The sequence below is a fragment of the Annulohypoxylon truncatum genome (genome assembly GCF_022578515.1).
Source record: "Annulohypoxylon truncatum strain CBS 140777 unplaced genomic scaffold F4807scaffold_31, whole genome shotgun sequence".
Lineage (NCBI taxonomy): Eukaryota > Fungi > Ascomycota > Sordariomycetes > Xylariales > Hypoxylaceae > Annulohypoxylon > Annulohypoxylon truncatum.
Window position 1 is genome coordinate 154,567 of NW_025953817.1, and position 27,365 is coordinate 181,931.

Sequence of the window (27,365 nt, forward strand, 5' to 3'; positions counted from 1 at the left end):
CAACCAGGTTCGGCTTTCCACATTGCCCTACGTTAAGTGTTAGTTCTAGTTTATCCACGTCACCAGACGTGGCTCGCCCGTGGTATTCGATCCATGGTTGCCGGCTTAGATGGGCATGTAATAGGAAGTCAGTGATGTCGCCCAGCAGCAAATATCTCGGTGAGGCTCGGGATGTTCTTTCACAGCCTTGTGGTCACCCTACCCCTGTCTCTTAGTCTGCTACCCCAGGTTGCTTTGCGTATGCCTACGTGCTTATTGGCCACTAGCAGGATGGAGCTCGTATGCAAGACGGATACCAAAATGCGGGGGAGGAGACCGTGAGGCCAAATACCCGTCAATCTATATGCAGCCCCTGCTTCCCCGCAGTTTTCGAGGCGGATATTATAGTTCGTTTGTGTCGTTGGGTCTATAAACTATCCAAGAAGTATCCAAGAGCAGCACACTGCATGCGCAGCTCGAACCAATGGTCTCCATGCCGTACCTTAGCGTTCGACGCTGACCCTTTCGGCTGACCAACCTCGTTTATCTCCGTAGGGTTGGCAGCTTCTCGTCCGCAACCTGGACAGGCCTTTTCCCCATACTAACCGTCTCCAGTCTTCCCCGGGAATATGGCAGTCGATCAAGAATCGAAGGCGCACTAAATGATACTAAAATCCTTAATCACGAAACTCCCCCGTCAGCAGGAGGCGACATGCTTCCTGTTCCAGATCGAGTCGATCGGCGACGCGTAGCCGGGCCTTTCGAATATCATATCGCTGAACTGCCGACGAAATTTGGTACAAGACGATCCTCCCCGTGTTACTCCAGACGCACGAGCATCTTTCTCGACGAGGGGGAATTGGAGAAATTCACATCTTATACTGCAACAAGTAGCCCGTGATTTTATTCTTTCCGACCAATTCGGTTCCAGAGCCAATATCGAACCCTAGTCAGAGTCGCACACACACTTTCAGACGATTTCGTTGGGAACCATGCGGCGAGCCTATGAAACCGCAGGAGGAGTCGGATAAGCTCGAGTCTATTCCGTTACATATACCGATGGATCGTCATCATGATTAACATAACGCACTCTCGTCTCTCCCCTCACACTAAGTCTCTAAGTCTAAGCCTCTTTCCGACAAACCCCCAAAAAGAGTATTGCGAGTTAACAGATGCTTACGTAGGTAGACATCTACATTAGCAACAAAAATTACTAAATCAAAACTGAATTTACATTTCACGACGCGGCGAGCGGGTTCTCGCGGCAATTGTCCAAGTTTAGGTACGTGGCGGCGTTCATATTATTATAAGACAATGCTATATTACCTACTATACGGATGCTGCCTAGAACATAGGGATGGAGCATGATACTCTGCGAGACATGAGGAGTGTAACATGCATACTCGGTTAACCAATCAACGTAACATGAAGCTTCTGTCCCCCACGTCGAGCTGAGATTTAACCACAGTAACTCTGAGGACGGCGGTGGTAGATCTGTTCGCGCCTCGAGCTCATATGAGACATACCTATAGATTCCGCGCTTGGCCGCTCGCAGACTATAGCTATGCGTCCTAATCCGAGAAGCCATTGGAGCCCTTTGAGTAGCCGCCCATCGTCTCCTTCCCTATTCATAACATATACATCCCCAAACATCTGCATAAAGTGGTGTAGGCCTACAACTTCGGGGTTTAACCACCCGGCAACTGGATGTATGATGACATAATGTTCTAGAGGCCATGCAACTGCCGTTACACTTGCCACGACCCGACAGCCACCCATGGAGCAGGGTCGATTAATGCGTTACACTGACTTTGCACATATCCCGGTGATGTATCATGTTTGATGGTTCAGGATTTCCTGAGTAGGCAAACCTGTGATCATTAGGCTATGCACGTATACCCTCTTGTCTGGTCGTGTATAGACCCGCGGATTCATCTAGGAGAAAACTCGGTATGCTGGGGATCTCCAAATGATGTTAAAATATCTCCTTTTACACGAGAGGATAAAGGTCTACCTATACTCGTGACCAAGTTACACCAGATCAGACTAGGACTTTGAGTTGGCTTCAAGCTTAATGAAGATCCGTCAGTCAATAGAAGGGTGCATGTCTAAGTGGAAATGGACATAAATAGGTACGTAAAAGGTAATTGCGGGTGACCAACGTGACTGCTTTATGTGATAGGCAATGAATATCTCCATCGCCCTCATGAAGATAAAGCGGCAACGATACCTACCTACTTATGTGACGGCCGGCATATCAACACTGAATCTCACTTTTATACTAAATCCTAAATAGTCTCGTTCCGGCTGACCACCCTTTGATACTTACTTTCAGATATGGGGTTAACCTTGAGAGCAATCACGAATTTAATTGGTCTTGATCCAGATGCTTCAACCTAGATGGTGTATAACCTGGCAAGTTCCGTGTTGAATTGTAATAGTCATGTCGTGTGGGTGATTCCGTAAGGCGAATCAAGACAACTAGGATATCTATCATCTCTCCTAGTCCTCGTTCGCCACTGACTTATACTAACTTATTTCTGAACAACCATATTAATGGAAAGTAGTGAAAATGAGCTCAGTTAGGTCTATCTTCATGCAGGACATCCCAGCTAGGGGACTACGTATCTAAGCACGATGAGGCTGAGACTTTTAAATCTTTAAAAAGGGGTATCAGTAAAACTATTATATTCATTACAGTTGTCAAAGAGCCAGTTCCTCTTGACTCGGTTATGAGCTAAAATTAATGCCAAACACCTCTCCTCCGATTACCCCCTGGCACCGAGTAAACAGGCTGCAGAATGACATGCCTTCATTGCATACCTGCATACGAAAATCCTTCGGGACCAAGCAGCCACAATCACACTATTCACGCCAATTGCAAGGAATATCCAGTAAAACAGGGCGAACCAGATGTTACAACGATGCCACATAATTCTGTATGCACTCTAGACCGGATAGGGTTCCGGAGGCTTTGTCTCATACGCAAGCCAGATCTTACGGCGATGTAGCACAAACTATTGATCGAGATTGATATGCCGGATAGTTGCCGGACGATGTTTTTGAGTTTTCTGCATGTTGATAGAATAGTTTTATAGCATAGTCTCAAATGTTTTAATTGTACGATTACGTATATAGCACAAGCTCTACGCAAGAACCCATCGTTCAAGCCCCGTACATCGTCACTTATGATAGAAAACCTATAAGGCATCGACAGATAACCTACCTAAGTACGCATCAGTCGGCAAAACTTATTCATCAAAATAAAGCAAGAGATGAGGATCTTCATTCCGGCAAACGAGACGTGGAATATGATGTATTGACACTGAAGCGTTTCTGACCACTTCAGGTCACCAACATTTAATTCAACGCCAACTCAGCAGCCTCGAGAGAACAGGAAGATGGTACAATAACCTGGAATAGCGCATACTATATTAATACCTCTTGATCCATGTAGCGCACAGGAGATCGAATAGTACCTAACAAGAGCCTCGATTTACCGTGTGCCAAGGGCTACATGGGGATTTCGGTTACCTACCTCTTGGACATTTTTGGGTCGGTTGAATACTGACTGCGAATAGAGGCACCTACTACCGGTAAGCATGAATGAGGCTTGTGCACAAGCGCCTCACTTGAAGTAGAGGGTGAATCCGAAATTTGTGAGATTCAAGTTGTGCTATGCTGTTATGAATTATGACCTTAGACATCTTGACCAATGCTAGACGTTGTTTCTGACTTTATAGCTATCTAGATCCGGACCAATCAACAATCACTTCTCTACTAGAGTCAGTGGATGTTAGCGAACAAATGTAGCGAGTCATGTTACGCGTACGGGGTTATAAATATCTAGTATGCGTCAATAGAAAGGATAATGTCAATTCGCCCGAAATAACACATTGACCCTAATGGACATCTAGTATATAATCGATTTTAGCGAAAAAAACGTTCATCTACCAACCGACTCCAGTTCCATCAAAGTGGATAAGTTGATGATGTGGCCCGACTAGCTCACCGGTAGAGCGCCTCACTAGTATGTCATCTCTAATAAATACGAGAAGAAATGAGGAGGCAACAGGTTCGACTCCTGTGTTGGGCATTCTTTTTGCTCGTTTTTCTACTGAATTGTCAACTAGTTTTAGCTATTCTGCAAATTGGCGGACTTATTAGAGCCAAGGGAATACCTCTCTCTCAATGAGCATCTATCCCGGGAGCCGTGCTGGCCACCGACGACCGACGGGTTCTAGGTAAGCCATAGTCGCCAATTAAGAAGACAAATGCATTGTTTTACATGAATCCCTATTTTAAACAAAAGTTTCTAGGCTGACTCCGTTCGTGATGCGCGAAGTTGATAGTGAACGTGAAAGGGGACAATCAGACCGGCGCTAGTAGGCTAAGGTTTTTCCTTGGCCGAAGTTCTCCCACGGACTTATATGAATTGAATCTTCCATCCAATAGGAGCCTTCAGCTAGTAAAAGTTTTGCGATAGATATGTACGTCGATACCGGCCCGAAATTCACATCACACGGGCAAGATGGCCGAGTTGGTCCATGGCGCGAGGTTAAGGTTGCAATCTTAACACGATTTCCTCGTGGGGAAACCCTCGTGGGTTCGAATCCCACTCTTGTCACGATTCGATTTTTTGTATTTTTGAAGAATTAAACTACGATTAGGTTGAATGACTCCCTAGTAGTCTATTTTTTAAGCATCAGAAAGACCTTCTCCCCCGATATGATAAACATTGCCATACTTCTGGGGCAGCTGTGGATAAAGTTATATAATGAAGAATCAACACATGGTTTGAATGCTTCGCCTGATAAGACCCTGTACGGACGTTCTTGGTGCATCGTATTACAGGGCCCCATGCGCTGAAGGGCCTCCTATTTGTGATTGGCGGATGGGTGACAGGGATACCGCAGATACGTTGGTAAGCTAGATCTTCCAAGACCCATCCAGCCTCAGCTGCTCAGCTGTTTTAATTCTTCCTAACATCTCAGCCCACTGCCATTGCAAGATTCCTAAGATTGCTCTGTGAAAAGGCAGCCCTGGGTATTAAGAAGGTAGGTGACTAATTCGTCGTCATTTCTGCCTCACCTTCAATCGCTTTCCAACTGAACTTCTATCCTACCTTATCAATTCGTACCTACGCGATGGGTAAACCTTCAGATCTGTCTGCCAACAAGGCAGCAGCTGATTCCCTTTCGCTGCACTCGAACCCTGGCGAGAGCTCTAGACCCCATAACAATAACGATGACCTCGACACACCTGAAATTTCCATCGACGATTTGCCGCCGAACTACAGCGAAGTCGAGTCTTTGCTCCCACCAACCATCCCGCCCCCCAGCCCGATCAGCGCTCCAGTCACAGCCGCATCCATAAGGATGGAAGACGGCAAAGTGTTCAACGAACTCAACAACGGCGCACAATTCTGGATAGCCAAGAGTCTCGAGAATCCAGCCGCGCTCGAATCGCACATCCGAAAACTCGCCGCCATCCCCCCGCGACCGTATATCAATCTCGTCGGAACCCACACCGAGACGCGACGGAACGACAAGGACAAAACCGAGACGTCCACCGTCGTAGACTTCGACGTGTCGGTCGAGCTGACGCCGTACTTGTACTCGGACGCCCAGTACCGCAAGTCGTGGTGCCAGCTGCGCACCGTGGAGAACTTCGAGAAGACGAGGCGGGGCACCGTACTGCGGAAGCGGGCCCCGGGCACGAACCAGAGCATCGAGGTCGGCGGTACGCCGAAGCCGACGCTGACGGAGTGGTGTCATCGGTACGCTGCTAGTCATGCCGGGTTGAAGGTGTTTGCGCTTCAGCGGACGATGGTCGGGTTCGACGAGGAGCGCGTTAAGGATCAGCTGCGGACGCTGGTGAATAATACTAATTACCGCGGTCACCTTAAGGTAGAGCTCGTGATGAAGAATGCCCTGGTCGAGTGCTACAACGAGGCGAAGACGAATCACTGGCGGCTTACGTCGTGGATACAGACGTTGTTCGTGTTCACCCTGCTCTTCATCTTCGCCTGGCCTTACCTGTGGCTAAGGACGAAGAGGTGGGAGGTCGCCATTTCGGAATGGCCGTTTTCGAGGGCGGCTGAGGGCGGTGGTAAGGAGTATGTGAGTATCAGCGAGGACCAGTGGTATAACCTGTGGGCGCGCGCCATCTACAAGGCCGTGATGGAGAAGCAGCAGAAGGTCCTAGACCAGTCGGACCTCAGGAGAGCGCAGGAGCCCGACCCGGCGCTGAATACTGGCAACGCCACCGTTGACGGCGCTCTCGGCTTGTTTAGGGCTGGCGTTGGCGCTATGAACGAGGTGAATCGGCAGTTAGGTTGGGGCAGGGATTGCTAGAGACATTTTCCAGTTTTATTACGTCAACAGGGTTACCTATGTCGAGGTCTGTGCCATAGTATCGTTTTCCTCTCTTTTGGTTTGTTCTTAGCGCAGGCGTCTATGTGGAAGCAGGTGTTTGTCGTCGTTTCGATGCTCGGGGCTGGTTGCGTGATGGCTCTGTTAGGATTAGGGTAGCGGTTAGGTTAGGTAATAGCTACTAACGAGGACCATTTGCCTAAAATGGAAAATGACTAAGTGAAGCGGTTAGTCATCCAATCCAGGTCCATGCTGCTTCACGATGATTTCTAATGAACGTCGAATTTGGTCATGGAGAATATGGATATAAGTGGGTTGTATTCTACGTAGGTTATTTGTGTTCTATGTGTTGCGTTGTTCTATCGCTGTTCATCGATATTTGTCACTGTGTTTGCGTCAAGATGTCTCCTATTCGCGTTGCGCTCGTTGGACTTTCGCAATCTGCGAAGACGTCTTGGGCCGCTCAAGGTCATCTCCCTTACCTTTTATCACCACGAGGAAGTTCTCAATACGAAATTGTTGCTCTACACAATTCAAGTGTCCCGGCGGCGGAAGCAGCTCGGCAATCCTTTGCCCTTCCCCCGAACGTGAAAGCTTACGGGGATCCGAATGACCTGGCTTCAGATCCGGATGTCGATCTAGTAGTCTGCTGCACGCGTGTGGATACTCATGCTTCGTCTACAGGGCCATCTCTACGAGCTGGCAAGGCTGTTTTCGTAGAATGGCCTTTAGTTGAAGACTACGACAAAGCCGTCGCTCTGACGGGGAAGAAGCGCCTGGACAACACCATCATTGGCCTTCAGGGGCGTGTTTCTCCCATTGTTCTCAAGCTCAAGGAAGTCCTAAAGTCGGGACGTATTGGCCGAGTACTTAGCAGCGACGTTCGCGCCTACGGTAATCTTGGTATGAGAGGCAAGTTCTCAGAGGGTCTATCCTACTTCGCGGACCAGGAAGTAGGCGGCAACCACATCACGATCGCTTACGGGCACACCGTCGACTACGTGCACGAAGTTCTCGGGGAATTTTCGTCTTTCCAGAGCAGGATGCAGATTCAGCGACCGGTTGTCAAGATCATTGGCAAGGATGGCTCCGAAATAGAGGAGAGGTCTACTAACGTGCCGGACCTCCTGACAGTCCATGGAAAGCTTGCTAAGGGGAAGGCTGATATTGTAGATGACGCCACCTTGTCCTTGACTTTTAGGAGCGGACAACAATTCAAGGGAACCCCTGGTTTTGTGTGGACTATTAACGGCGAGTTGGGCGAGATCATGGTGACGGCCAACGGCGCGTACGTGCATTCCGACTCTTATAAGGATCCGATCGAGATCAAGTTACACGATCATGTTACAGACGAGGTCGTCGATGTGAATTGGGACTGGGAGGACTGGCAAAAGGAGCTCCCGTATGGGTCTCGGATCGTTGCGGAGTTGTACGAGAGATTTGCGGGTTGGTGGAGGAACGGGAAGCCGACGGGTGATCTTCCCGAAGATCAGGAATGGCCGCGTCTCCACGACGCTGTTGTAAGGATGGAGGAGTTAGATGAGGTGTTCAGGCAGTACGATGCGCAGAAGTGAGGTTGAAACTAAGATCAAGTGGCTAGACATGGGGTTTATCGATGAGGTTAGGTTTTGGTTTCTATTAATGTATTTCATGCTACTGCTATCTACATCGTCCCCCTGATAGCTAATTACCGCATCCTCAAATTTTCGTTACATTCCGAGATCCCGTTATCTATCGTCTCTAGTGTCTGATGCGGTCAATTGCGGTCTGACGAAGATGGACGAAGCTCGGGTTCGCGGAGAATCTGATAACTTGGATATTTCAGCTCTGTCCTGAATCGGTTTCCGAAGATCTGGGGTACCAAGAAGTCGAGGCGTGTTTCAACGATGTTATCGGCGTTATCGTTCCCTATCTTGATGAAACGGCTTTAGTGGACTGTTTACAGGAGTCAATCTTGGTGGTTAGATAATACTGTAGTTAATTTAATCAATGGTTATTGGTATTAGCGGATCTGCCATTGACCAATGTCGTTCGCCTGATAACGTAGAGATAATAGCATGATAATAACATAGGTAAGAATCGGTTTATTCTTCCGTATCGAGCGTAGGTGACGACTGCGGCCCATATTCAATTCGTCTTCTACGTCAGTCGTCGTTACCTATATATCAGGTAGTTGATTCATTCGTCCCGACAACCCGACGACTGGAGTCTCGTATACACCCAAGTCCCCAAAATTGTATTCCCGTTACATAGTCGCCTTGAAGTGAAACAAGTTCGACCGTACTTATTGTGTAAAAATCGCTGACCGAATCTGGAATAGGAGAGTTGAACCCACAAAAGACAGGCTTACCTCCACGTATCTCTGCCGCTAATGCAGATGCGTACGTAGCGCTTCGAGTAATAATGCGTCAACTCCATAGTACAAAGCAGCAACTCTTAATTTTCGTACGAGATAAGCCGGAACCCAGGGATTATGGAAGGAACGACTATGCCGACTAGATTCTAGGGCCGAAGAAAAGTCGGGGCTTAGCTTCGGACCCCCGGGGCCGTTGCCTTTAAAGCGGAAGCGTATCAAATCATCACACGCCATTGGTCGGGACGGGGTTTTCTAGAGAAGGGCCGACGAAAAATCTGTACGCGTCGGTCTGAGAAATGAGGTTTCTTGGTGAGTTGTATAGTTATGAATTGGATAAATGGGATTTTGAGACTATGTAGGATCGAATTTAGTATCGAATCAATATCAAAGTAATTGATTGAAGACATTGAAGTGCGCAAGTCTACCCTTGATGTTGTATTAATTCTATAAATGACAACTTCAATGCTAGAATGTTACACACGTTTGCCTCTTCTTATCTCTACCCAGGTACGTGCTACAAAGGTACCTACCACGAACGCGGCGTGCCCGTCGTTCTCACGTGTGACGCTAGCTACTAGAAGACAGGCCAAGGCAAGTAATCCTGGGTCATCCTGGCTTGTCTAGGGCGATTGGCAGGGAATTATCCTACTATGCTAGGTAGCTCTCCGAAGGCGTGGGTGAAGATCAGCTATGATATCAACCCGCAGGATTCTAGGTACTAGGTACCTACCTAAGTTACCTAGGCAGTCTTGTCCTTCCTTAATCAGCTGCCATTATTTTACGACTCCTTCCCATTCGCATTTTCGTAATTTTTTTAATTAAATTTCTTTGTTCCAACTTGAATTTTGGCTTGGGAAAAAAGCCTCTTTTTCTGTTCGAAATAGTGAAGCGATATTCCTATAGTATACAACAACAGCCTTATGGAGTAGAATACTTATCGCATAATTCCTATACTCTCCTTTTATCTACGGCGGCATTGCCAAGCGACGCTCACTTCGCTCAGTCGCGTGATCAGCAACTCTCGTTTCCAAAGATGACGGACACCGATCTCAAGAAACCCGTCACCACCAACGGTGAGTCGGGCCGCCCCGAGTCCGGGGAACATGCGGCCGACCAGATGTTGGTATCACTCGGATACGCCCCCGAAATGCAGCGGAACCGGTCTACTCTTCAGGTCGCCTTCATGTCCTTCGTTCTGGCAGCTATCCCCTACGGTTTGGCTACGACCATGTACTACCCCTTAGTCGGAGGTGGTCCGGTCAACATCATATGGGGATGGGTAGCCGTATCGCTCATCATCATCTGCGTTGCTGCGTCTCTGGGCGAAATCACGAGCGTATATCCAACTGCGGGCGGCGTTTATTACCAGACCTTCATGTTAGCATCTCCCGAGTGGCGTCGACTTGCGGCCTGGACCTGTGGTTGGCTTTACGTCGTCGGCAACGTTACCATCACCTTGGCTGTCAACTTCGGAACGACCTTGTTTTTGGTTGGGTGTATCAATGTTTTCGAAACCGCCGATGGCGAGGGAGTGCTCGCGGGCGAGCCCTACCAAGTCTTCCTAATCTTCTTGGGACTTACGCTCTTGTGTAATGCCATTTCGTCTTTGGGAAACAAATGGCTTCCTATTCTTGACGTATGATCATAGCCTAATTTCCCTTGAATTTATTCCGCGAGCTGTATCCATAGGTACCTATACTGACATTTCCGGCTTCTAGACTTTCGCCATTTTCTGGACCTTTGCCGGCGTCCTCGCTCTCATGGTTTGCGTCTTAGCCATTGCTAAGAATGGCCGTCACGATGCAAAATGGGTTTTCGGGCATTTTGAGGCTAACTCTGGTTGGACTCCCGGTTGGTCATTCGTCGTTGGTCTTCTACATGCCGCCTACGCCACTTCTTCTACCGGCATGATCATCTCGTACGTGTCAAAATCCCCTCCTCCCCCCCATCCCCCTATTCCCGTTCGTTATCCTAATTAGCGTGTAGGATGTGCGAAGAAGTTCAAGCTCCGGCGACGCAGGTACCTAAGGCAATGGTGTTGACTGTCTGCCTCAACACAATCGCTGGGTTAATGTTCATGATTCCGTTGGTGTTCGTCCTTCCCGATATACAGGACCTCATCCTCCTCGCGCAGCCGGTCCCGACCATCGTCAAGAGCGCGGTAGGCAATTCAGGGGGTGCATTCGGCTTACTCATCCCGCTTCTGGTCTTAGCCATGATCTGTGGTATCGGTTGCACAACGGCTACTTCGCGATGTATCTACGCTTTTGCTCGGGACGGCGCTATTCCCGGATCTAAGTGGTGGAAGGTTATCGATCATAGGCTAGACGACGTGCCGTTAAACGCTATGATGTTGAGCATGGTCGTTCAAATCATCTTGGGCGCCATCTACTTCGGTTCTTCCGCCGCCTTCAACGCTTTCTCTGGAGTGGGAGTGATCGCTCTCACGGCATCTTACGCTATGCCAATCATAGTCAGTATGCTGAATGGCCGCCGGGTCGTCAGTACCGCTAGTTTCTACTTGGGTTCGTTTGGATGGTTCTGCAATATCGTGGCGACCGGTAAGTTTACCCTACCCTGCCGAGCCAGATCCAAAGTCTGGCCGTTGTCTCCTGGGCTAACAACAATATAGCCTGGTCTCTCCTGGCTATTCCATTATTTTGCATGCCCAGTACCGTTCCGGTTGTCGATCCTACAACCATGAACTACGCGTCGGTCGTCTTCGTAGGCTTTGTCGCTATCTCTGCTGGCTGGTATGTAGCCTGGGGACGGAAGAATTACGTTGGGCCGCCGAAGTGATTTTTTTGCCGATGTTTGGGATACCTATGAAGCGCGGATAGAACCTCCTCGCTCATTGGATGGTTTGCTTGTGTCCTGTTTGATGCTCCGTGCTCAATATTTTGCTGTGATACCCAAGAAAATGGATGGATTTGTTATATACGGACACGGGGCCGTCGTGATGTGATAGCCCGCAAGTTGATACACAATGCAAGCTCTAGCGAGTGCAGCATATTTATACATGAATAACTATTGCGCCACAACAAGCGACCAAATAATTTTATTGCTTCCATGGTATTGGCCATGTCAATAATATGGCATTGCGATCAACCCCTTTTGCAAACTTACCTGCTTAGTCTTTCTCTTAGCTACCACGCGAGCAATATTCATTGAACTTTCTGCGGGTGCTACTTGAATAAAGGAACAGCGCACGGTCTGGAGATATTTGATTGTAATAAATCGATTCGGCTAGAGAGAAACCCACATCACGAAAGCCAAAACGAATGGAACTAAATCCGCCGTCTTGTCACGTAGGGCGGCGAAGGACCATGGTTCAGCTCTACTTCTGCTCGTCAGTAAAGCTGCTGTGCTGGTCAGGGTCATGATCTGAGAAGCGATACAGCGGACCCGGCTCAACGTTAAGCCACTGATATCGACGAGAATATTTAAGTCACTCGCCCTATACGCGTTGGACAATGAGATACCCGTGGGCTTAACGCTCCTACCAAGTCTCCAGGACCGCCGCTGCGAATTTTATCGCAAGTGTTGGTGAAGGTCTTGAATTAGGACAAGGAAGGTCCGCCGACGATCAAGACAATGTACCCGTGTACAAGTCTGTGGTAACTCCGGTGTTCAGGGGCCGGTTACCGGGTTACTATAATGGTAAGTTAACTAAAGATATTCTAAGTATAGTTATCATGAATCATACCTTAAAGGGCCATTTACTTTATCTACGTATGTATGCTCCGATTCCGTCAATTCTACTACCACCTCGGCATATGCTTTCGCGACTATAACCGTGCTTAGTCCTGGCAGGGGAATAAAATCCGGGGGACTACCCCGCGTATATCGCGACCCATGATGTAGCATTCACGGGGGTTAGTGCGGAGATGGAAATCGGGGTGAATGTGAGCCGCTACTATGACGCCTGTTATCCGTATATATAGGTAGCCATCTAAGTAGGAGGCACCTATCTAGGTATGTCGGCGACTTACTTAGGAAGTATATCTTTCCATCTCTCGATTTATCTGACTTTCGGCGCCACCGATGTGCTTGGGCGCTCAAGAAGGTCTCTACTAGCCCAGAGGATCCAATCATGGAGAAAATAGAAGCCCAAGAGCAACTTGAGGAGAACGCGGTTGCGTCGTCTGGAGATACCAATATTGAAGAATTCGACCATGAACGTAGCAAACGTCTCAACCGACGTCTCGACTTCCGCATACTCCCACTATGTTCCCTTCTCTACCTCCTTAACTTCCTCGACAGAGGCAATATAGCGAACGCGAAAGTCCTAAACCAGGAGACCGGCGATGATCTACTCCAAAAGACAGGGATGACGGCTAGTGGATATTCTCTAACCGTCACCCTCTTTTCGCTAGCCTACACCCTTTTTGAGGTACCCTCGAATTGGATTATGAAGCATTATGTGCGCCCATCCGTCTGGCTGGCTACCCTCCTTGGTTGTTGGGGCGCCTTGACTCTCGGGTTCGCAGGTGTCCAGAATTATGCTACGGTGCTAGTTTTACGTTTACTCATCGGCGTGGTTAGTACCTAGGTAGAGATGTTGAATGAACTCATAGAGGTATCTAACGTCTCGCAGTTCGAAGCAGGTTTCTTTCCCGGTAATAGGCCCCTAACCTCCGCAAAGATGTGGTCGTGACTGATAGAACCAAAGGAATCGTCTACCTTATCACGATATGGTATCGGCATGACGAAAGATCGGTTCGAATTGCCGTGGTGATTGCATTTTGCAACCTAGCCGGCGCATTTGGCGGATGTATCGCTTACGGACTAGGGACAGCAAACGGCGGTGCTGGGCTTGAAGGCTTCCGTTGGCTGTTTATCCTGGAAGGTACAATAACCATGCTTTGCGTGATTCCGACGCTCCTCGTGTTGCCTGACTATCCTGCCCGCGCGAAGTTCCTCAGCCCGTCTGAGAAGAAATTCGCGGAGGATCGGCTGAAAGAGCGAGGTGGTGGTTATAGCAGGGACCATGCAACGCGAAAGGAGGTATTGGAAACCTTCTTCAGCCCTCGCATGCTGGCCCACTACTTTGCCTATGTGAGTTGATGTCCTAGTGTTTTTAGTCAGTCTAGATGCTTATCAGTGAACAGATTGCCAACGTGGTTACTCAGGGGTCATTTACGTTCTTCACTCCGACTCTCGTAACTGGATTGGGTTATGGATCCATTCAAGCTCAGCTGTTAACTGTCCCTCCGGTGAGTCATGTACTTCATTAACCCATCCCGCTCAAGTAGTCCAGCACAGCACAAAATCCTCTATGCTAACGTAGCACGTTACACTATAGTGGGTTGTTGGTTTCGTTGTCGCAATCTTGGTCTCCTACTCGGCCGATCGTCTCAACGCTCGAGGTTGGCACATTACCGTGATCTCAGTGATCGGTGGCGCGGGATGGCTGACCGCCGGCTTGCTTCCCGCGACCTCGTACGTGCAGAAATACGGCGCGTTGGTTATGGCGGCGACAGGAGCATTCCCCGCCGCTCCGTTATGCACTTCCTGGGTTACGGTGAATTCGCCCAGTCTGCTTACGATCCCGTTCGCCATCGCCCTTCACAACTCTTGCGCTGGTATCGGACAGATCATCGCTCAGTGGATATGGCTTGATACTAGGACCGGGAACTTCACGTGCGCGGCATGTAATTTTTTCGTTGCGATAGTGGCTTTCAGCTTGAGAATATGCTACGGGAGGATGAATCGAAAGGGCATAAAGGACGCGAGAGGGGAGAAGAGGGTCTGGTCATACTGAGTGCCGGGCCGCCGTCGCGTATTACGAAGAGCTATGAGAGTACTTACGAAAGTTGGCGAAAAGGAGGAATAGATTGATTGTATTATACGGTGGTAGATTAAATTAGCCGTTTGAGTTCGGACCTCCGAAAGGGCTGTCACGTGACCTCCCAAATGCACATATCCGATCCGACCCTCACAATAAAACTTAAGAATCGATTATTTTCACCATCATGACTATCATCGCTACAACAACGCTATTTAGTAATGAAATTCCGGATCCGACAGTTTGTAACTCCCGCTGCCCAGTTGTAAAGTCTTCTTGCTCCCCGGCAATGTCACTTCGGCATTTGCGTTGGGCGGAATATCGACGGTCACATGAAATCCGGTATCGTCAACAGTCCAGTCGGTTTTGAATAAACCATACGGGCTTAGGTAGCTGGCCTTTGCCGACGTCAGGTTACCGCCTGGATATGGAGCAATCTCTGCCGTTTTCCAACCTGGCTCTGCAGGCGCTAAGCCGCCAATTGTGGAATGCATCCAGTTCGCCACCGACCCGACGGCGTAATGGTTAAACGATGTCATCTCTCCCGGGTTTAACGTTCCGTCTGGCTCCATAGAGTCCCACCTCTCCCACGTGGTAGTCGCGTTCATTGTGACTTGGTAAAGCCACGAAGGGACCGCCGTTTGGAGTATCATGTTGTAGAACGCGTCGCTTAGATTATATTTGGTGAGAGTCAACCCGAGTAGGTGGGTTCCGGCAAATCCTGTTCCGACCAGGTAATTATTCCCGGCGATGATGCTCTCCAGTCGACCAGCTGCGGCGTTCGCCTCGGCACCACTGCTGTAAAGATCGAAATAAAGAGGTAGCACATAACCCGTCTGCGTCTCGTTAATCGAACCATTAGGCCACGCCTGCCAGAAGGCAGTTGTGAGGTCCGCCACGGATTGTGCGTAGTGGGATTTGTCGTCCACAAGACCAAGCTCGGACGACATTTGGGAAACCAACCCGGTCACATAAATAAGATATGCGTCAGCGACATACGACGAATTTGTCGTTGCGTCTCCTGGTTCGTCATTGGGAGCCTTGGGATCGAGCCAGTCCCCGAATTGAAAGGTGGACGTGTTCCATAAGCCTACCTCGTTGCGTTGGATGCCTTCGTCGATCCATGCCTTCGCACCGACTAACTGCTCTTTCAGGAGAGCCAGATCTCCGGAAGTGTGGTATAAGTTCCAGGGTACCGCAACGATAGCGTCTCCCCAAATCGCTGTCGCCATCGGAGGCCCCGCTGCAGGTACATCTGGGATGACTACCGGAGGTACGCCTAGAGTTGAAGAAGTTAGTCTATCAGTACTCCCGGGCTGGCAATAATGACGATTAATCAGGCTGGGACGTCGAGACTCCGGTTAGAGCCCAACAATAACTGACCATTTACTTGTTCGGAGCGGAAGTCCTTCAACCAAGCTCGCCAGAAGCCAGATGTTTCCATAAGGAAATTGGCCGCCGGCGAAAATGCGTGAGCATCTCCCGTCCAACCTAGTCGCTCGTCTCGCTGCGGACAATCGGTCGGGATGCTCATGAAGTTGCCTTTCATACTCCAGCGAACATTCTCATGTAGCTTATTTAACAGTCCGTTTGAGCATTCGAAGGATCCTGTTTCTTCCAGATCGGAATGAACGACTATCGCCGTAACGGATTTGCTATCTAATGGGGTATCGTCCGGCCAGCCATCTACCTCGACGAAGCGGAATCCATGATATGTGAATGTCGGTTCCCAGGTCTCCGTACCCTTGCCGGAAAGTGTGACGTAGTCGGTCTGGGTTGCGTTCCTAAGAGGTCGAGTGGCAATCTCCCCGTCTTGGAGTACTTCGACGTGGACTAGCTTGATCGTAGTCCCCTCCGGGCCCGCGACGTTCAACTTAAGCCATCCTACCAAGTTCTGGCCGAAGTCCAAGATGGTCTTGTTACTCGGACTCGTGAGTACTTCTTTCAATTCGACCGTTTCGACACGGCGAATAGGGGGGCCATCCGGAGCAGCTAATTGACCATAAGGGGTCTCGAGTTCTTTCGTACCGATCCAGCTTGCCGTCGTGTTCGGTGTAAACTTAGGGGCTGACCAACCGTGCTGCACCAACCTCGAGTCGTAGTTCTCGCCATTATAAATCTCGGATGTGATTAACGCTCCCGTACTCGCGCTCCAGGATTTGTCCGTTATGATCTTCGTCGTCGTTCCGTTCGATGAGGTGATGACTAGCAAGGCCATGGCGCCAAGAGTATCCCCCCAAATATTCCGAACGCCTCCATTATACCTATTGCACAGTTAACAGATGCTCGTTTTGTGCGTAGGTAGGTATTGAGAAAAGCATATATATCCATGCACCGCCGCACGTTTTACATATCGTCTGGGGACCTTGACATACCCAAGTCTACCGGAATACCATCCTTCGCCGACGTGAATCCCAAACGCATTATCCCCGGCGAGGAGCAAGTCAGTGACGTCGTAGGTGTTATATTCATGCCGATACTTATACGATTGCCAGCCCGGAGCAAGCACATGATCGCCGACTCTCTTGCCGTTTATCCAGGCTTCATATAAACCATCCGCGGTAATATACAGCCTAGCTTTCTTTACGCCGCCCCCCACCGAAAATTCCTTACGAAGTAGCACAGGCTGATGCGGGGCATTTTGTTCGGTCTCTTTGTCGGCAGCTATCATCACCGCACCTGACCAGTCCTCTTGGGCTAGGAGTCCCGTTTCGACAGTGAAAGGATCTGACCAGGGAGTATCGGTCTGGTTTCCTTCGCCGTAAGCCCTCACCCGAACCGTCGCAGACTCCGCCGATGATAGTGATACCGTAGGCCATGGCACGAGAATAGAATCGGAGGAGTTATAATGAAATAGCTGAACCTGGGACTGCCGAGACAGCTCGAGACTGTATCCGCTCTGCGTCCAGTTTGGAGAGCTCCCCTCGAATCGCCACGATATGCGCGGACTGGCCTCGCCGATACCCAGAGCCGTGCGGTGATGCTCGAAGGACACCCGGGAAATTGACACTGCCGCCATTATGCTAGTTACGTACCTGTTAATATAGGCAGTGTAGCATCATGTGAGTGAGTATCAGTCCAGGACGAAGATGAAGGCCTATTAGGTCACGAAAGCCGGATATATTCAGTCGTGACACCACTTTTGTCTCTGCATGCTGCTGGCTCTACGGCTTTATTGTACTGTCGATCCATATTTGAGTCGGTAACCACGGTCGATTGATCCAATTCTTCCATTAGATCGTGCCGGTGTATCTTGAACCCGAGACATGTCCCCTCACGTAAATTCGGCAATCGTAATTTTGATTCTCCTCATTTCCAACCTAGCTGTTGGCCTCCCCCATGGACAGGCGAAGGAAGAACTAGAGCCCGTCCCTGCAGACATTGTAGCTCAAGCTCAGTCTTGTTGTAACCACCTTCGGCATGCTTTATTTCGCATTTACGCCATCATTCGCCGGATTCCCACCGCCGCCCCCCCTTGTTAATAGGGTCATTTTCGATCTTTCCGAGGCGTAAGGCACACCAATCAAGGCGATGACGGTCTAATTACGCATTAGCATGGTTCTCCAAAGGTATTCCCGCCCCAAGATTTAGCCAGAGTATCCATTTAACTAGCTGGCCTTGGTTGAATCTCCGCGTTTCCTATGCAGATCTATGCGGGGAAATGATAGAACTTGATATATAGCATCAGGGGATCTCCATGTGAAATCAAAATAGTTACATGTACTCCAAAGAAAATTCCAGGTAAGCTAACGTGAATTCAGTATAGCCAGCTTCATAGCATCTCCGCCTACCTTGTACTTACAAAAGTCACGCGTCATGGTGGAATTTGGAGAGTTTTTTTCAGCTTTGGTCAGGAGATGACGTCCTATGGGGTAGATATGCCCGAATTTTACGATATCTACTCGGGCTATTATTATACCAACATATTTCTCTGAAGATTCAATACTTCGATTTTAATTTTTTTTATTAGAAAAATGACGCTATATTATTTAAGTACGTAGTAGGCATGGTGTCTTTGAACATGCTTCGAGGTCTAGAAATGCATGTATGTCTTATAAAATTTGCAGCTTCTTTCTAAGGCTTCAGTTTTTGGCTCGAGCTTTTAGCCTGCGAGTCGGCGGCATATCCACTTGGGTAGGTACCTACCTACCTAGGTAGGCCGAGGGTTTTGCGTCTTGGGCCGGGTAAAGCGCCCGTTGCATAAAAGTATTGTCTATGCGCATACGGCGGTCTTATTTAGATAGATACGAAGTAAATTAGAGACATCGTCGTCATCATCACCTAAAAACTGCGGTGGTGTTTGCGCTAGCATTACTCTGCGGAAGTTGCAGCGACGGCGTGAGTCCGCCTCCGCCGGGCAACTCCTGGAGAAATTGGGCTATTATCGGTCAGTAGGTACTTAATTACAATCCAGACCTCAAGGGTGATGTGATTCTTACCTGCCCTCATCGCCAACGCGTAAGTCAACCCCATAGGATGCGCAGATGGCTGATAGGGGAAGACTGAGCCGTCTACAATTCTCACATTGCTGGTTCCGTACACCAATAGAGTCGTGTCGACTACGCCCCCTGCTTCCTCTGCAAGCATCGGGTTGCCGCCCGTGAGGTGCTCGGACGTGCCGGTCCGCTGCTTCACGATATCATAGTATTGATCGAACGGTATGTCGAAAGGTGGATCCGCCGAAGTGATAATGTCTTTCATAGGCGACGTCGTGGCTATTTTCGTTTCCCAGAACTGAGCGGCTTTGGCAAGAAACCACATGTCCCATTCGACTCTCGTGCCATTGATAGTAGCAACAACTCTATTATAATTCGGGTCAATGACAGGAGGAGCGAGCGGATCGCTATTGTTAACGTGGACAGTACCTTGGCTGAGAGGTAAGAGATTGTATGGTGTTACCTTTGGCTCCTTGAATTGCCATGCCATCTCTATCAGTGGTTGATCTGTAAACCAGAGGGTTTTGAAAACTTCGAGTTGTGCGTCTGGGAGTCCCGGGATGCTGTCAGTTGCGTTGAGCCATTGCGATGCTGCGGTATAGTCTTCGCTGCTGAGCATATTGCGAGCGCTCTCTATCTGGATGTAATTTTGAATATATTCACCCCCAGAGAGGCTCACGCTGAGACCGAAAGAGATTGGAGGATAATTCATCATTGGCCTTCCGCAGTGTCAGACATCGTAGCTGTATTGAGGCTGGTATTACACTCACGGATCTCTCAGTCCTACACCAACGTTTGGTAGATTTATCTTTGGCGTGATACCGATTGGTGTCAATATCGTTGGATCGCCAATGCCTGAAAGCTCTAAGATCTGTGATGATTGAATGCAACCGGCACTGAGGATAACATGCCTTCCTCTAATATGAGAGGTTAAGTTCAACGCAGGCCCCAAATTAATGTAACTAAGGCCTGCTGCAGAGATGGAAGTATCAGCAGTGCCTTCCTTCCAGTCAATCCTCGTTACTTGGCTATTAGTCAAGACGTGAAGATTTCGTCTACCTTCAGCCGAAGTATACGCAGATCCAGAGTATGACCTAGTGTAAGTAGATGGCTCTATGGCTAGAGGCAAAAATCCACCACCAACTGCATCACCACCGTTCCGGTCTGAAGGAACTTGGTAACCGGAATTCAAAAGCGTAGGGCTAAGGTATTGGGGGAATAGATCAAGAACACTTCGCTGGAAGACGGATTGGATGTAGCCACCACCACCATGGTATGCAGGATTATACATGAAATATTGAGACATGTTGCTTGGTGGCCCATACATCTTCTCTGATTGCCGATATGCTGTAGATAATGTCTCGAAGTTCCAGCCGGTAAGGTTGAGAAGGGATTCCCAAATATCCAGCTGTACTCTGCTGTCCGTGTTATGTATCATCCAGTTCATCGAAGATGTACCGCCAATGACTTTTCCCCTGGGTACGGGCTGGGCTCCCGTGTCCAGACCAGGTTGTGATGTTGTCCAAAATTGCCAGTCATATTTGGTATGCTGGATTGACCCTGACAAGGTGAGTGACAAAGCTAAGAAACATATACTTTGGTTATACCTCTCAGTTCTGGGTCTGTGATGTTATTCTCATATCTTCCATCACCACCAGCTTCTAGGATACAGACTGTGATATTGGGGTTTTCAGAAAGTAGAACGGCGAGAAGAAGGCCTGCTGTTCCAGCTCCAGCTATCACATAGTCGAAAAATGCCGTTTCATTTTGAGCAATGGCTAGGGCGATTATGCCCACAAGTATTAATTCCCTCGCTGTCATTTTGCCATTGTTGCTAATTGAGGAGAGTAATTGCGAAACGACTTGTGAGGAATATGAATCAATGCCCCACAACTAAATGTCTAATACGTATTTTTGAGGTAATCATAGTATGCAAATCGAATCTTCCTAGCTACCAGTCATTTACCTTGAGCATGACTATTCAATTCTCCTGCGACTAGTTTTAGGAGCCGTCATCGGATGGCCACCCCTAAGCATGTAGCATGGACGCGGCTGTCATAAAATTCAACCAGGTTGAGAAAAGAAAGTGAGTGTACCTAATCTTACAAGTATTTCGAACTTGGGAGAGCGTCATCATAGCAAGGATGGCTAATATGGCAAATAAGCCATACATGCCAGCATGAAAATAGCAATTGAAACGAAAGGCTTGCCGTCCAGATCGGGATATCAATGGCGTCTCAAGTATAGCGGTGCCGCAGAAATAGGGGTCGCAAATGTTGATCGACAGCTGGCACTAAGCTTTGGCGGGCCGTCGACAGGCCAACAGGCATGCCTTTTATGTCAACTTGAGACGAGCGTCAAAAAGACCCAGTCCTTCCCACCGATGACACAGTTCAACAACAATCCACTTCTCCTCGCGAGCCGGACACTCGATTTTCGGCAACAAAAATTACTTCATTCTCGGGTATTTCGACAATACCATATGTTATAACGACACACGAAGGGACCGCCTCTAGAGCCTTAATTTCGACCCTCGCACTCCCGAAGCAACCCCGCGCAAAAAGAAATGTCCGGCCTCGACTCCCCCGACATAAGCGCGGCGTACGACGCCGTCCGGTCCGACAAGGACGCCACGAACTGGCTGCTCCTATCGTACGCGGGCGCCGTGGGCGACAAGCTGGTGCTCTCCGGCACGGGGACGGGCGGTCTGGAAGAGCTCGGGGCGAAGCTGGACGACAGCCAGGCCCAGTACGCGTACGTGCGGGTCGAGTACGCCAACGACACGGAGAGCACGAGGGTCAAGTTCGTGCTGCTGATCTGGATCGGCGAGGGCACCAAGGTCATGCGCAAGGCGCGCGTCTCCATCGAGTCGGGCGCCGTCAAGAGGGCCCTGAGCCACCACAGCATCTCGGTTGACGCGCGGGACCGTAGCGATATCGACCAGAAGGAGATTGTGGCTCGATTGAGACGAGCGGGAGGGGCGGATTACAACGGTGGACGAGGTTAAGAGACGAGAAATGGAAGGAGATGGGAGGGGAGAGCAACAAATGAGACATACCCTCCTTGGAGTTGCACGACAGGTGTGGCTAAAGAGGGGTATCTTTCATCGGGTTTGCTTTTTCGACAATACATCATCGTCCCCCCACTCCTTTTCACGACAAGCCACGAAACCACGAAACCATACTTTTTTATATAACATAGCGAGGCGTAGAGATTGAGGGTATTCTAGATATTGAGATGAGACCGAAGAGATGATGGTGTGGTTTGTTTCTGCGTACCATATACCATTCGCATATATACAGGATCAATATAGAAAGAAGCATTGAGGTGTTGCCGAGTGCTGAGTGTCGCTGCTAGACGCATGCTTCATATTCGTCCCTAGAGGAGGCGCAAAAGGTTCCCAGTCCTAGCCCTTGGTAGGCTCTCCGTTCCAACCGGTGAGATTGACAACTTCGGGATTTCTCCCGCTCCTTACTATTGTCCATATCACATCTTCATCTCCGTCGTTGACTTCTTGGTGTTCCATGAATGCGGGAATAAGTGCGTAGTCGCCTGGTTCCAAGTCTACCCTTTTTGTCCCCCCTTCACTTACGACGGTGCCTCGTCCTTTAACGGCGTAGACTACGGTGTCTTGTTCGCCATGATGGTGAACAGCCGAGGCAGTATGTGGCTTCGCAAGCATATGAGTAGCACATATGCCATCGCATTTATCGACTATCGCGTTGGATCTTATCATTCCCTCCGTCTGGCCTCCGGATTGTTTGATGGAGGAAGCCTTGGTTAAGTGAACTGGCTGAGATGGTTCAGGGTGAGACATGATGAAGCGATCTTAAGTTGAGCTCGAACTTAGTATCAAATTGCAAACTGTTGGAAATGGTTCAATACCTCTTTATTCGCCGATATTAATGTTGTACGACTACCGGGTAAGTGTAAGAAGGCGTGGCTTAGTCATGATGATAACATCCGTTATGAATTTATGCGGTATAGCGGGATGGTGGGATGGCGGGGTTCGTTACCATCATCCGGCCTCATTCTTCCTCTTTCAACCGCTACCTTCTTCCATCAAATTCTTTATATCAGATCACGTCACATCGTAGGCGATATGGATATTTCGAATCCTCGTCGGATATTAGCCGTTTCATTGGCAGATTCGACCCAACACCTAACTAGAGTCATCAAGGGTAATTCTCAAGATTCATAAATCTAGCCTCCCTTTACCCCTCTATAGCTCCTTATTACATAAATCGTACGCAACACATGTGAACACATATTTAATATCACATCTACAACATGCCTATACACATATCTAGGTACATATCTACATATTATCATAAAAACTAACCTGTAACTAGATCTCACCGGCACTCACCCAGAGCAAACATCGACAACATTAGCTGGTTCTTCACATAATCTCTCCTTAAAGACAGCATACTACACAGCAGAGGTCCCCATATGGCTGGATCTCATCTCGTCACCATCAGAATGGGCAGACTCGTTTCTGTCTCCTGAAGCCAAGGAGGTCCTCGAAGTCCTCGGTGGCCTCGTCATAGTCTTTTCCCTTCCCACTCAATCACAATCAGATGAGGCCAAGACCGCGCGTGAGCTCATCCAAAACGTCGGCAAGGTTGTCAAGGAAGGACTTGGCGGATGGTCTTGGGATGGAGTAAGTCTATGTCTAGGCGTGGGAGAAATCGATGATGTCAACGAATGGGAGGATTGCTGCTCAGATTTGGGGCTAGAGTTCGTTCAGGTGAGGAATCGGACCATCCAAGAGCGTAACGAATTCGGTGGTATGTCTTAGCTACCAACTCTAGCTTTCACTTTATGAAGTAGCCACTCACCCGAAGTATAGAGAAAACCGGCATCCCTCGGGCTCTTGAAGCACTAGAGTCAAATGACTGGTCACAGACGTCGGCAGGAGATCTCGGGTCTGATTTCGAGGACTTCGAAGAGGAATTAGGTATCGGGAAAGATTCCAAAGCTAACGGCAAAGACAAGGATGGGCCTGATCTTGATCCGGAAAGCCTAGACTTCGGCTTCGACCGCGAGGACTTCGCCGGGTTAAGACAAGCGATATGGAATGCCGGTCAAGAAAATGACGAGGATTTTCTCAACGGTGAGCCGAGTACGGGGATCAACCCTAATGAGGGAGAGGATCTCGACGATGAGGAGATTAGGAAGATAGAACGCATGATGGTTAAGCTCCAAGCCGTGCGTGACACAAGTGCCGGTTTACCAGAAGAGCAACGGAAGAAGGTAGCTGCAAATGCGGTAGCTGAGGTGATGAAAGAGCTTTGAACGACGTTCGGACAGTCATGGCCACTACGCGAAAAATTTGTCGGTTTATGTGGAAGGAAAAGGCAAATCCGCAAAATTCGGTTGCGACTGTCTATAAGCTCATTAGATGACATGCTCTAGCATAAGATTCCCAACGCGATTGATAATCTTCGACCAAGATTAGGATTTTCTATGAGAGAATTCCAACTATACGAGATACTATCGTCTGTTCATAGCTACATCAACCTCGGTGGACTCTTTCATTTGCCCCTATTCGGCCCACATCTTTGAATTCTTGCCGATGATTTGAACCCGAATAAATGGCATTAGTCTAGACACGAATATGGTGAGATCACCTTACCTAGGACGTAGGGTCTAGTCAACTTTCGTCATTCTCCTATATATTATATGGTTGTCGTGTGCTATAAGCATTGGGCAACAATCATGCGAAATTTCCTCTTCATATCCAATTCTAGTCGAGTTCTCTCCAGGTAGAAATCTAAAATAGCTGAGACACCTATTCTGGAGCAAGAAGATCGGATGGTACGATTCTCCTGCGGCTTACTCTTGTGGTAATATGCCCGCTTTCTTTGCTATGGCGCGACTGAAATAGACGACTAGGATAGCTGGGCTCCAGCGTCTCCATCTATTCGGTATCAGACAAGGGAGCAAGCTCTCACGATGACAGCAGAGCCTCACGGTGAACAGATTGCCGGATCGGCAACGAGATCGCCCGTTGTTTAGCTTACCAACGTTACCCACTTGTGGTTTCACGTCCGAGACAATCGACTTGGGTCGTGTGAGGCAACTCAGCCATCAGATAGGCAGATAGGACATTTTGTCGGTACTCGGCGCCGACTGATCGATCCCCTTGCTTCGAGCGAGCGGCTAGATCTAAGGTGGCGCTCTAACATACACTATTTACCGCTTGGGAGCAAACTGTTCTATACATAGTTCGTTGGGTGATGGCCAATACGTTCGAGAACTTGAGGCGGGACTAGGGTTGACGAGGTTGCCAAGAAAGCAAAACCCCCTTTTCGAGGACGATATGCGCCCTATGAACTATTATAAGCAAACGCACTGGACTCGTCGCGACTCATTCGTCAGAGCGGCCCCTTGAAAGTAAACATTGATGCGTCTTTCCAGAAGCTCCAGTTGCCTGTAAGCGAGTGACATCAACATGCGATGGCCAAGGGTTTACCATGCGCACCAAGTGTCGAGATCGGAACAATGCTGAATGCATATCAATAGCGTCGCAGTGTCATATCCTTGCTATATACCAGTGCTAGATATACCTACATATAAATAAGCTGTAAGAGAGGTTCTAAAGTGGGCACGTTTCGAATCGTCTTCGTTTCAATGCTGGTTGAAGGTAACGTCGCAGATAAGAGAAGATCGTGAGGCATCGCTCGGAGCAACGATCTCGTAACCCTAAACCACACATACTGCGATATATGTACCTACCGTCAGTTAGGGCGCATGACGAGGGACCTGGCGGGGTTTCCCACCTGAGAGACTGTCCATGACACGGATATCTCTTAATAGAGCAACCTAAGCGGGGACGTTGCGTGCTGTATGCATCCGGCGCTGAGGCCCCCCGAAGCTGGGATCGCAGAACAGTTCTTCCTCGCTTCCTGGGCTTTGAAAAATCACCGAGTTGATCTTCTAGAATATCTATGCGTCATCCAAGGAGGTGACGGAAAATGAAAATATTGATGTTGGGAGCCGATAGTACATATGCCGATTTTTTTTTTCTAACTCTGCGCCTGTCAAATATCAACTCGATTTATATAAGTTTAATTTCGCGTTGAGGCTTGCAGAAAACGTGCGTGTTATAGGGGCTAGACATCCCGCTTGTCGGCTCGTAGCTGCAATGCGACAATACATTTGTACAAGTCCGTGCTGGATCGTATCGTGAGAAGAGCGCAGCCCTTTTGCAATCTGTCACGTCGACCTGTCATGCACCTACACGGGAAGGAGTGAAGCAGAGTGTGCAACCATTGGATGAATTGGCATCGCTTCATGCATATCTAGGGGCGTGGGTGTTCGTCCCTACGGGTCGACGCATAAAAATCGCCGGAGTTTTTGAACGCCTTGCCGTTTGCTGAATACCTAGTAGGGCAGGTACTTATACCTAAGTAGCCTAAGTACCTTGCTACCTGTATTGTGAAGCCTTATGAATCCTACCGGAAGGATACGCATTGAAAGAGGCTTGAAGAGGCCCGAGAGCATGTTAATTACTAGGTAGTTCGAGCGCTTGTTGGAGTGTATTTGGCATCTTGTATATTGACTCATTCTGTTTGCTTCATTGTTTACCTTTCTCTAGGTCGGTTCGCCGGCACCGTAATGTTGTAGTACAATCTTCCTGGGTGTGATCAATTTTTGCGCTGCTTCCTTCGAGACCTATGCGTTGGGGAATCCTTGCTATTTGAATACGACTGCTACCTCATAAGAAACGAGAGTTGAGCTTTAAGTAAGCACGCTAATACACGAATGGCCTGGTTCGTCCATAGTATGCTGCCGGTGATCTTCAATGTGATCTGTAATACGATCTCTAGATGTGTCTATTTGGCCGTCAAAGGCTTGGCTTATGATGAGACGTTAGGACATATACATACCTACGTAGTAGTATGACTACCTCGTTTAGGTCAGCTATGCGCTTACCTAGGTGTGTATCAAATGCCTGGACGTTTTAGGATCCCCATACTCGCGGAGGTATGCTAGTATGTAGTTTAGCTTCTATCGATGCCGAATAGCCAAAGATTCGTAACAGATTCGCCGATAGTAGTACATATGTACGTGTACTACCTTGTACACTTACGTAGGTACATGGGTGTAGGTCAGGTAGCAAAGGGAGCACCAGAACGATGCTAATCGAAAAAAAGTCTCTTCCAAGAGGAACTAAACGTCGAAAGCGGCCGAGTGGGCGAATTGGGAGTACGGTTAACTCGAGGGACGCCGCGCGCACGGTGCATGATCGGCAAGACAAAAATGGAACACAACTTACTAACCTCTTTTTCCCCTTTATGCGGCTTACGGACTGGATTTTCGATTTTCGGCGTGGAAGGATTGTGGAAGACTCTTCTCAACAGCAGATCGAGCTTGTCTCGGCGGGCTTCCCGAGCCCACGAAGGACAAGGAAAGATCAGACGAAA

At 48.8% G+C, this 27,365-nt stretch overlaps 10 protein-coding genes and 2 non-coding genes across 12 annotated transcripts; 9 read left to right on the forward strand and 3 right to left on the reverse strand.

The window, feature by feature from the left end:
• The first annotated feature begins 3,976 nt into the window (after positions 1-3,976).
• Positions 3,977-4,075, forward strand: F4807DRAFT_t116. The gene has a single exon. It is a non-coding gene; the product is annotated as a tRNA-Thr (tRNA).
• A 429-nt stretch (positions 4,076-4,504) lies between these two features.
• On the forward strand, positions 4,505-4,606 carry F4807DRAFT_t117. The gene has a single exon. It is a non-coding gene; the product is annotated as a tRNA-Leu (tRNA).
• Positions 4,607-4,614: 8 nt separating this feature from the next.
• On the forward strand, positions 4,615-6,615 carry F4807DRAFT_437389 (uncharacterized protein). The gene has a single exon (XM_047999030.1). It carries the CDS (start codon positions 5,127-5,129, stop codon positions 6,333-6,335), a length of 1,209 nt encoding a protein of 402 aa, XP_047851348.1. The 5' UTR covers positions 4,615-5,126; the 3' UTR covers positions 6,336-6,615.
• A 22-nt stretch (positions 6,616-6,637) lies between these two features.
• On the forward strand, positions 6,638-7,977 carry F4807DRAFT_437391 (NAD(P)-binding protein). The gene has a single exon (XM_047999031.1). The coding sequence runs from the start codon at positions 6,698-6,700 to the stop codon at positions 7,925-7,927; it is 1,230 nt and encodes a 409-aa protein (XP_047851349.1). The 5' UTR covers positions 6,638-6,697; the 3' UTR covers positions 7,928-7,977.
• Positions 7,978-9,587: 1,610 nt separating this feature from the next.
• Positions 9,588-12,084, forward strand: F4807DRAFT_216408 (amino acid transporter). Its single transcript, XM_047993993.1, has 4 exons — positions 9,588-10,345; positions 10,428-10,627; positions 10,696-11,270; positions 11,342-12,084. Exons 1-4 carry the CDS (start codon positions 9,743-9,745, stop codon positions 11,506-11,508), a joined length of 1,545 nt encoding a protein of 514 aa, XP_047851350.1. The 5' UTR covers positions 9,588-9,742; the 3' UTR covers positions 11,509-12,084.
• On the forward strand, positions 12,085-14,593 carry F4807DRAFT_216409 (MFS transporter). Its single transcript, XM_047993994.1, has 7 exons — positions 12,085-12,363; positions 12,416-12,684; positions 12,776-13,249; positions 13,307-13,328; positions 13,382-13,767; positions 13,821-13,925; positions 14,015-14,593. The coding sequence occupies exons 3-7, from the start codon at positions 12,803-12,805 to the stop codon at positions 14,471-14,473; spliced, it is 1,419 nt and encodes a 472-aa protein (XP_047851351.1). The 5' UTR covers positions 12,085-12,363; positions 12,416-12,684; positions 12,776-12,802; the 3' UTR covers positions 14,474-14,593.
• On the reverse strand, positions 14,522-17,810 carry F4807DRAFT_216476 (glycoside hydrolase family 78 protein). The gene is made up of 3 exons (XM_047993995.1): positions 16,873-17,810; positions 15,881-16,761; positions 14,522-15,776 (listed from the first exon to the last, which is right to left on the reverse strand). Exons 1-3 carry the CDS (start codon positions 17,514-17,516, stop codon positions 14,713-14,715), a joined length of 2,589 nt encoding a protein of 862 aa, XP_047851352.1. The 5' UTR covers positions 17,517-17,810; the 3' UTR covers positions 14,522-14,712.
• F4807DRAFT_216404 (uncharacterized protein) lies at positions 17,641-18,042 on the forward strand. Its single transcript, XM_047993992.1, has one exon. The coding sequence runs from the start codon at positions 17,764-17,766 to the stop codon at positions 17,977-17,979; it is 216 nt and encodes a 71-aa protein (XP_047851353.1). The 5' UTR covers positions 17,641-17,763; the 3' UTR covers positions 17,980-18,042.
• Positions 18,043-18,774: 732 nt separating this feature from the next.
• On the reverse strand, positions 18,775-20,754 carry F4807DRAFT_453190 (uncharacterized protein; the record flags this gene model as incomplete). Its single annotated transcript, XM_048000424.1, has 4 exons — positions 18,775-18,875; positions 18,937-19,652; positions 19,704-20,493; positions 20,541-20,754. The coding sequence occupies 4 exons, from the start codon at positions 20,752-20,754 to the stop codon at positions 18,775-18,777; spliced, it is 1,821 nt and encodes a 606-aa protein (XP_047851354.1).
• Positions 20,755-20,970: 216 nt separating this feature from the next.
• F4807DRAFT_216560 (cofilin/tropomyosin-type actin-binding protein) lies at positions 20,971-22,140 on the forward strand. Its single transcript, XM_047993996.1, has 2 exons — positions 20,971-21,167; positions 21,289-22,140. Exon 2 carries the CDS (start codon positions 21,500-21,502, stop codon positions 21,938-21,940), a length of 441 nt encoding a protein of 146 aa, XP_047851355.1. The 5' UTR covers positions 20,971-21,167; positions 21,289-21,499; the 3' UTR covers positions 21,941-22,140.
• On the reverse strand, positions 22,141-22,855 carry F4807DRAFT_216561 (RmlC-like cupin). Its single transcript, XM_047993997.1, has one exon. The coding sequence runs from the start codon at positions 22,748-22,750 to the stop codon at positions 22,340-22,342; it is 411 nt and encodes a 136-aa protein (XP_047851356.1). The 5' UTR covers positions 22,751-22,855; the 3' UTR covers positions 22,141-22,339.
• Positions 22,856-23,035: 180 nt separating this feature from the next.
• On the forward strand, positions 23,036-24,231 carry F4807DRAFT_463237 (uncharacterized protein; the record flags this gene model as incomplete). Its single annotated transcript, XM_048001944.1, has 3 exons — positions 23,036-23,114; positions 23,286-23,723; positions 23,786-24,231. 3 exons carry the CDS (start codon positions 23,036-23,038, stop codon positions 24,229-24,231), a joined length of 963 nt encoding a protein of 320 aa, XP_047851357.1.
• Between the last annotated feature and the right edge of the window lie 3,134 nt (positions 24,232-27,365).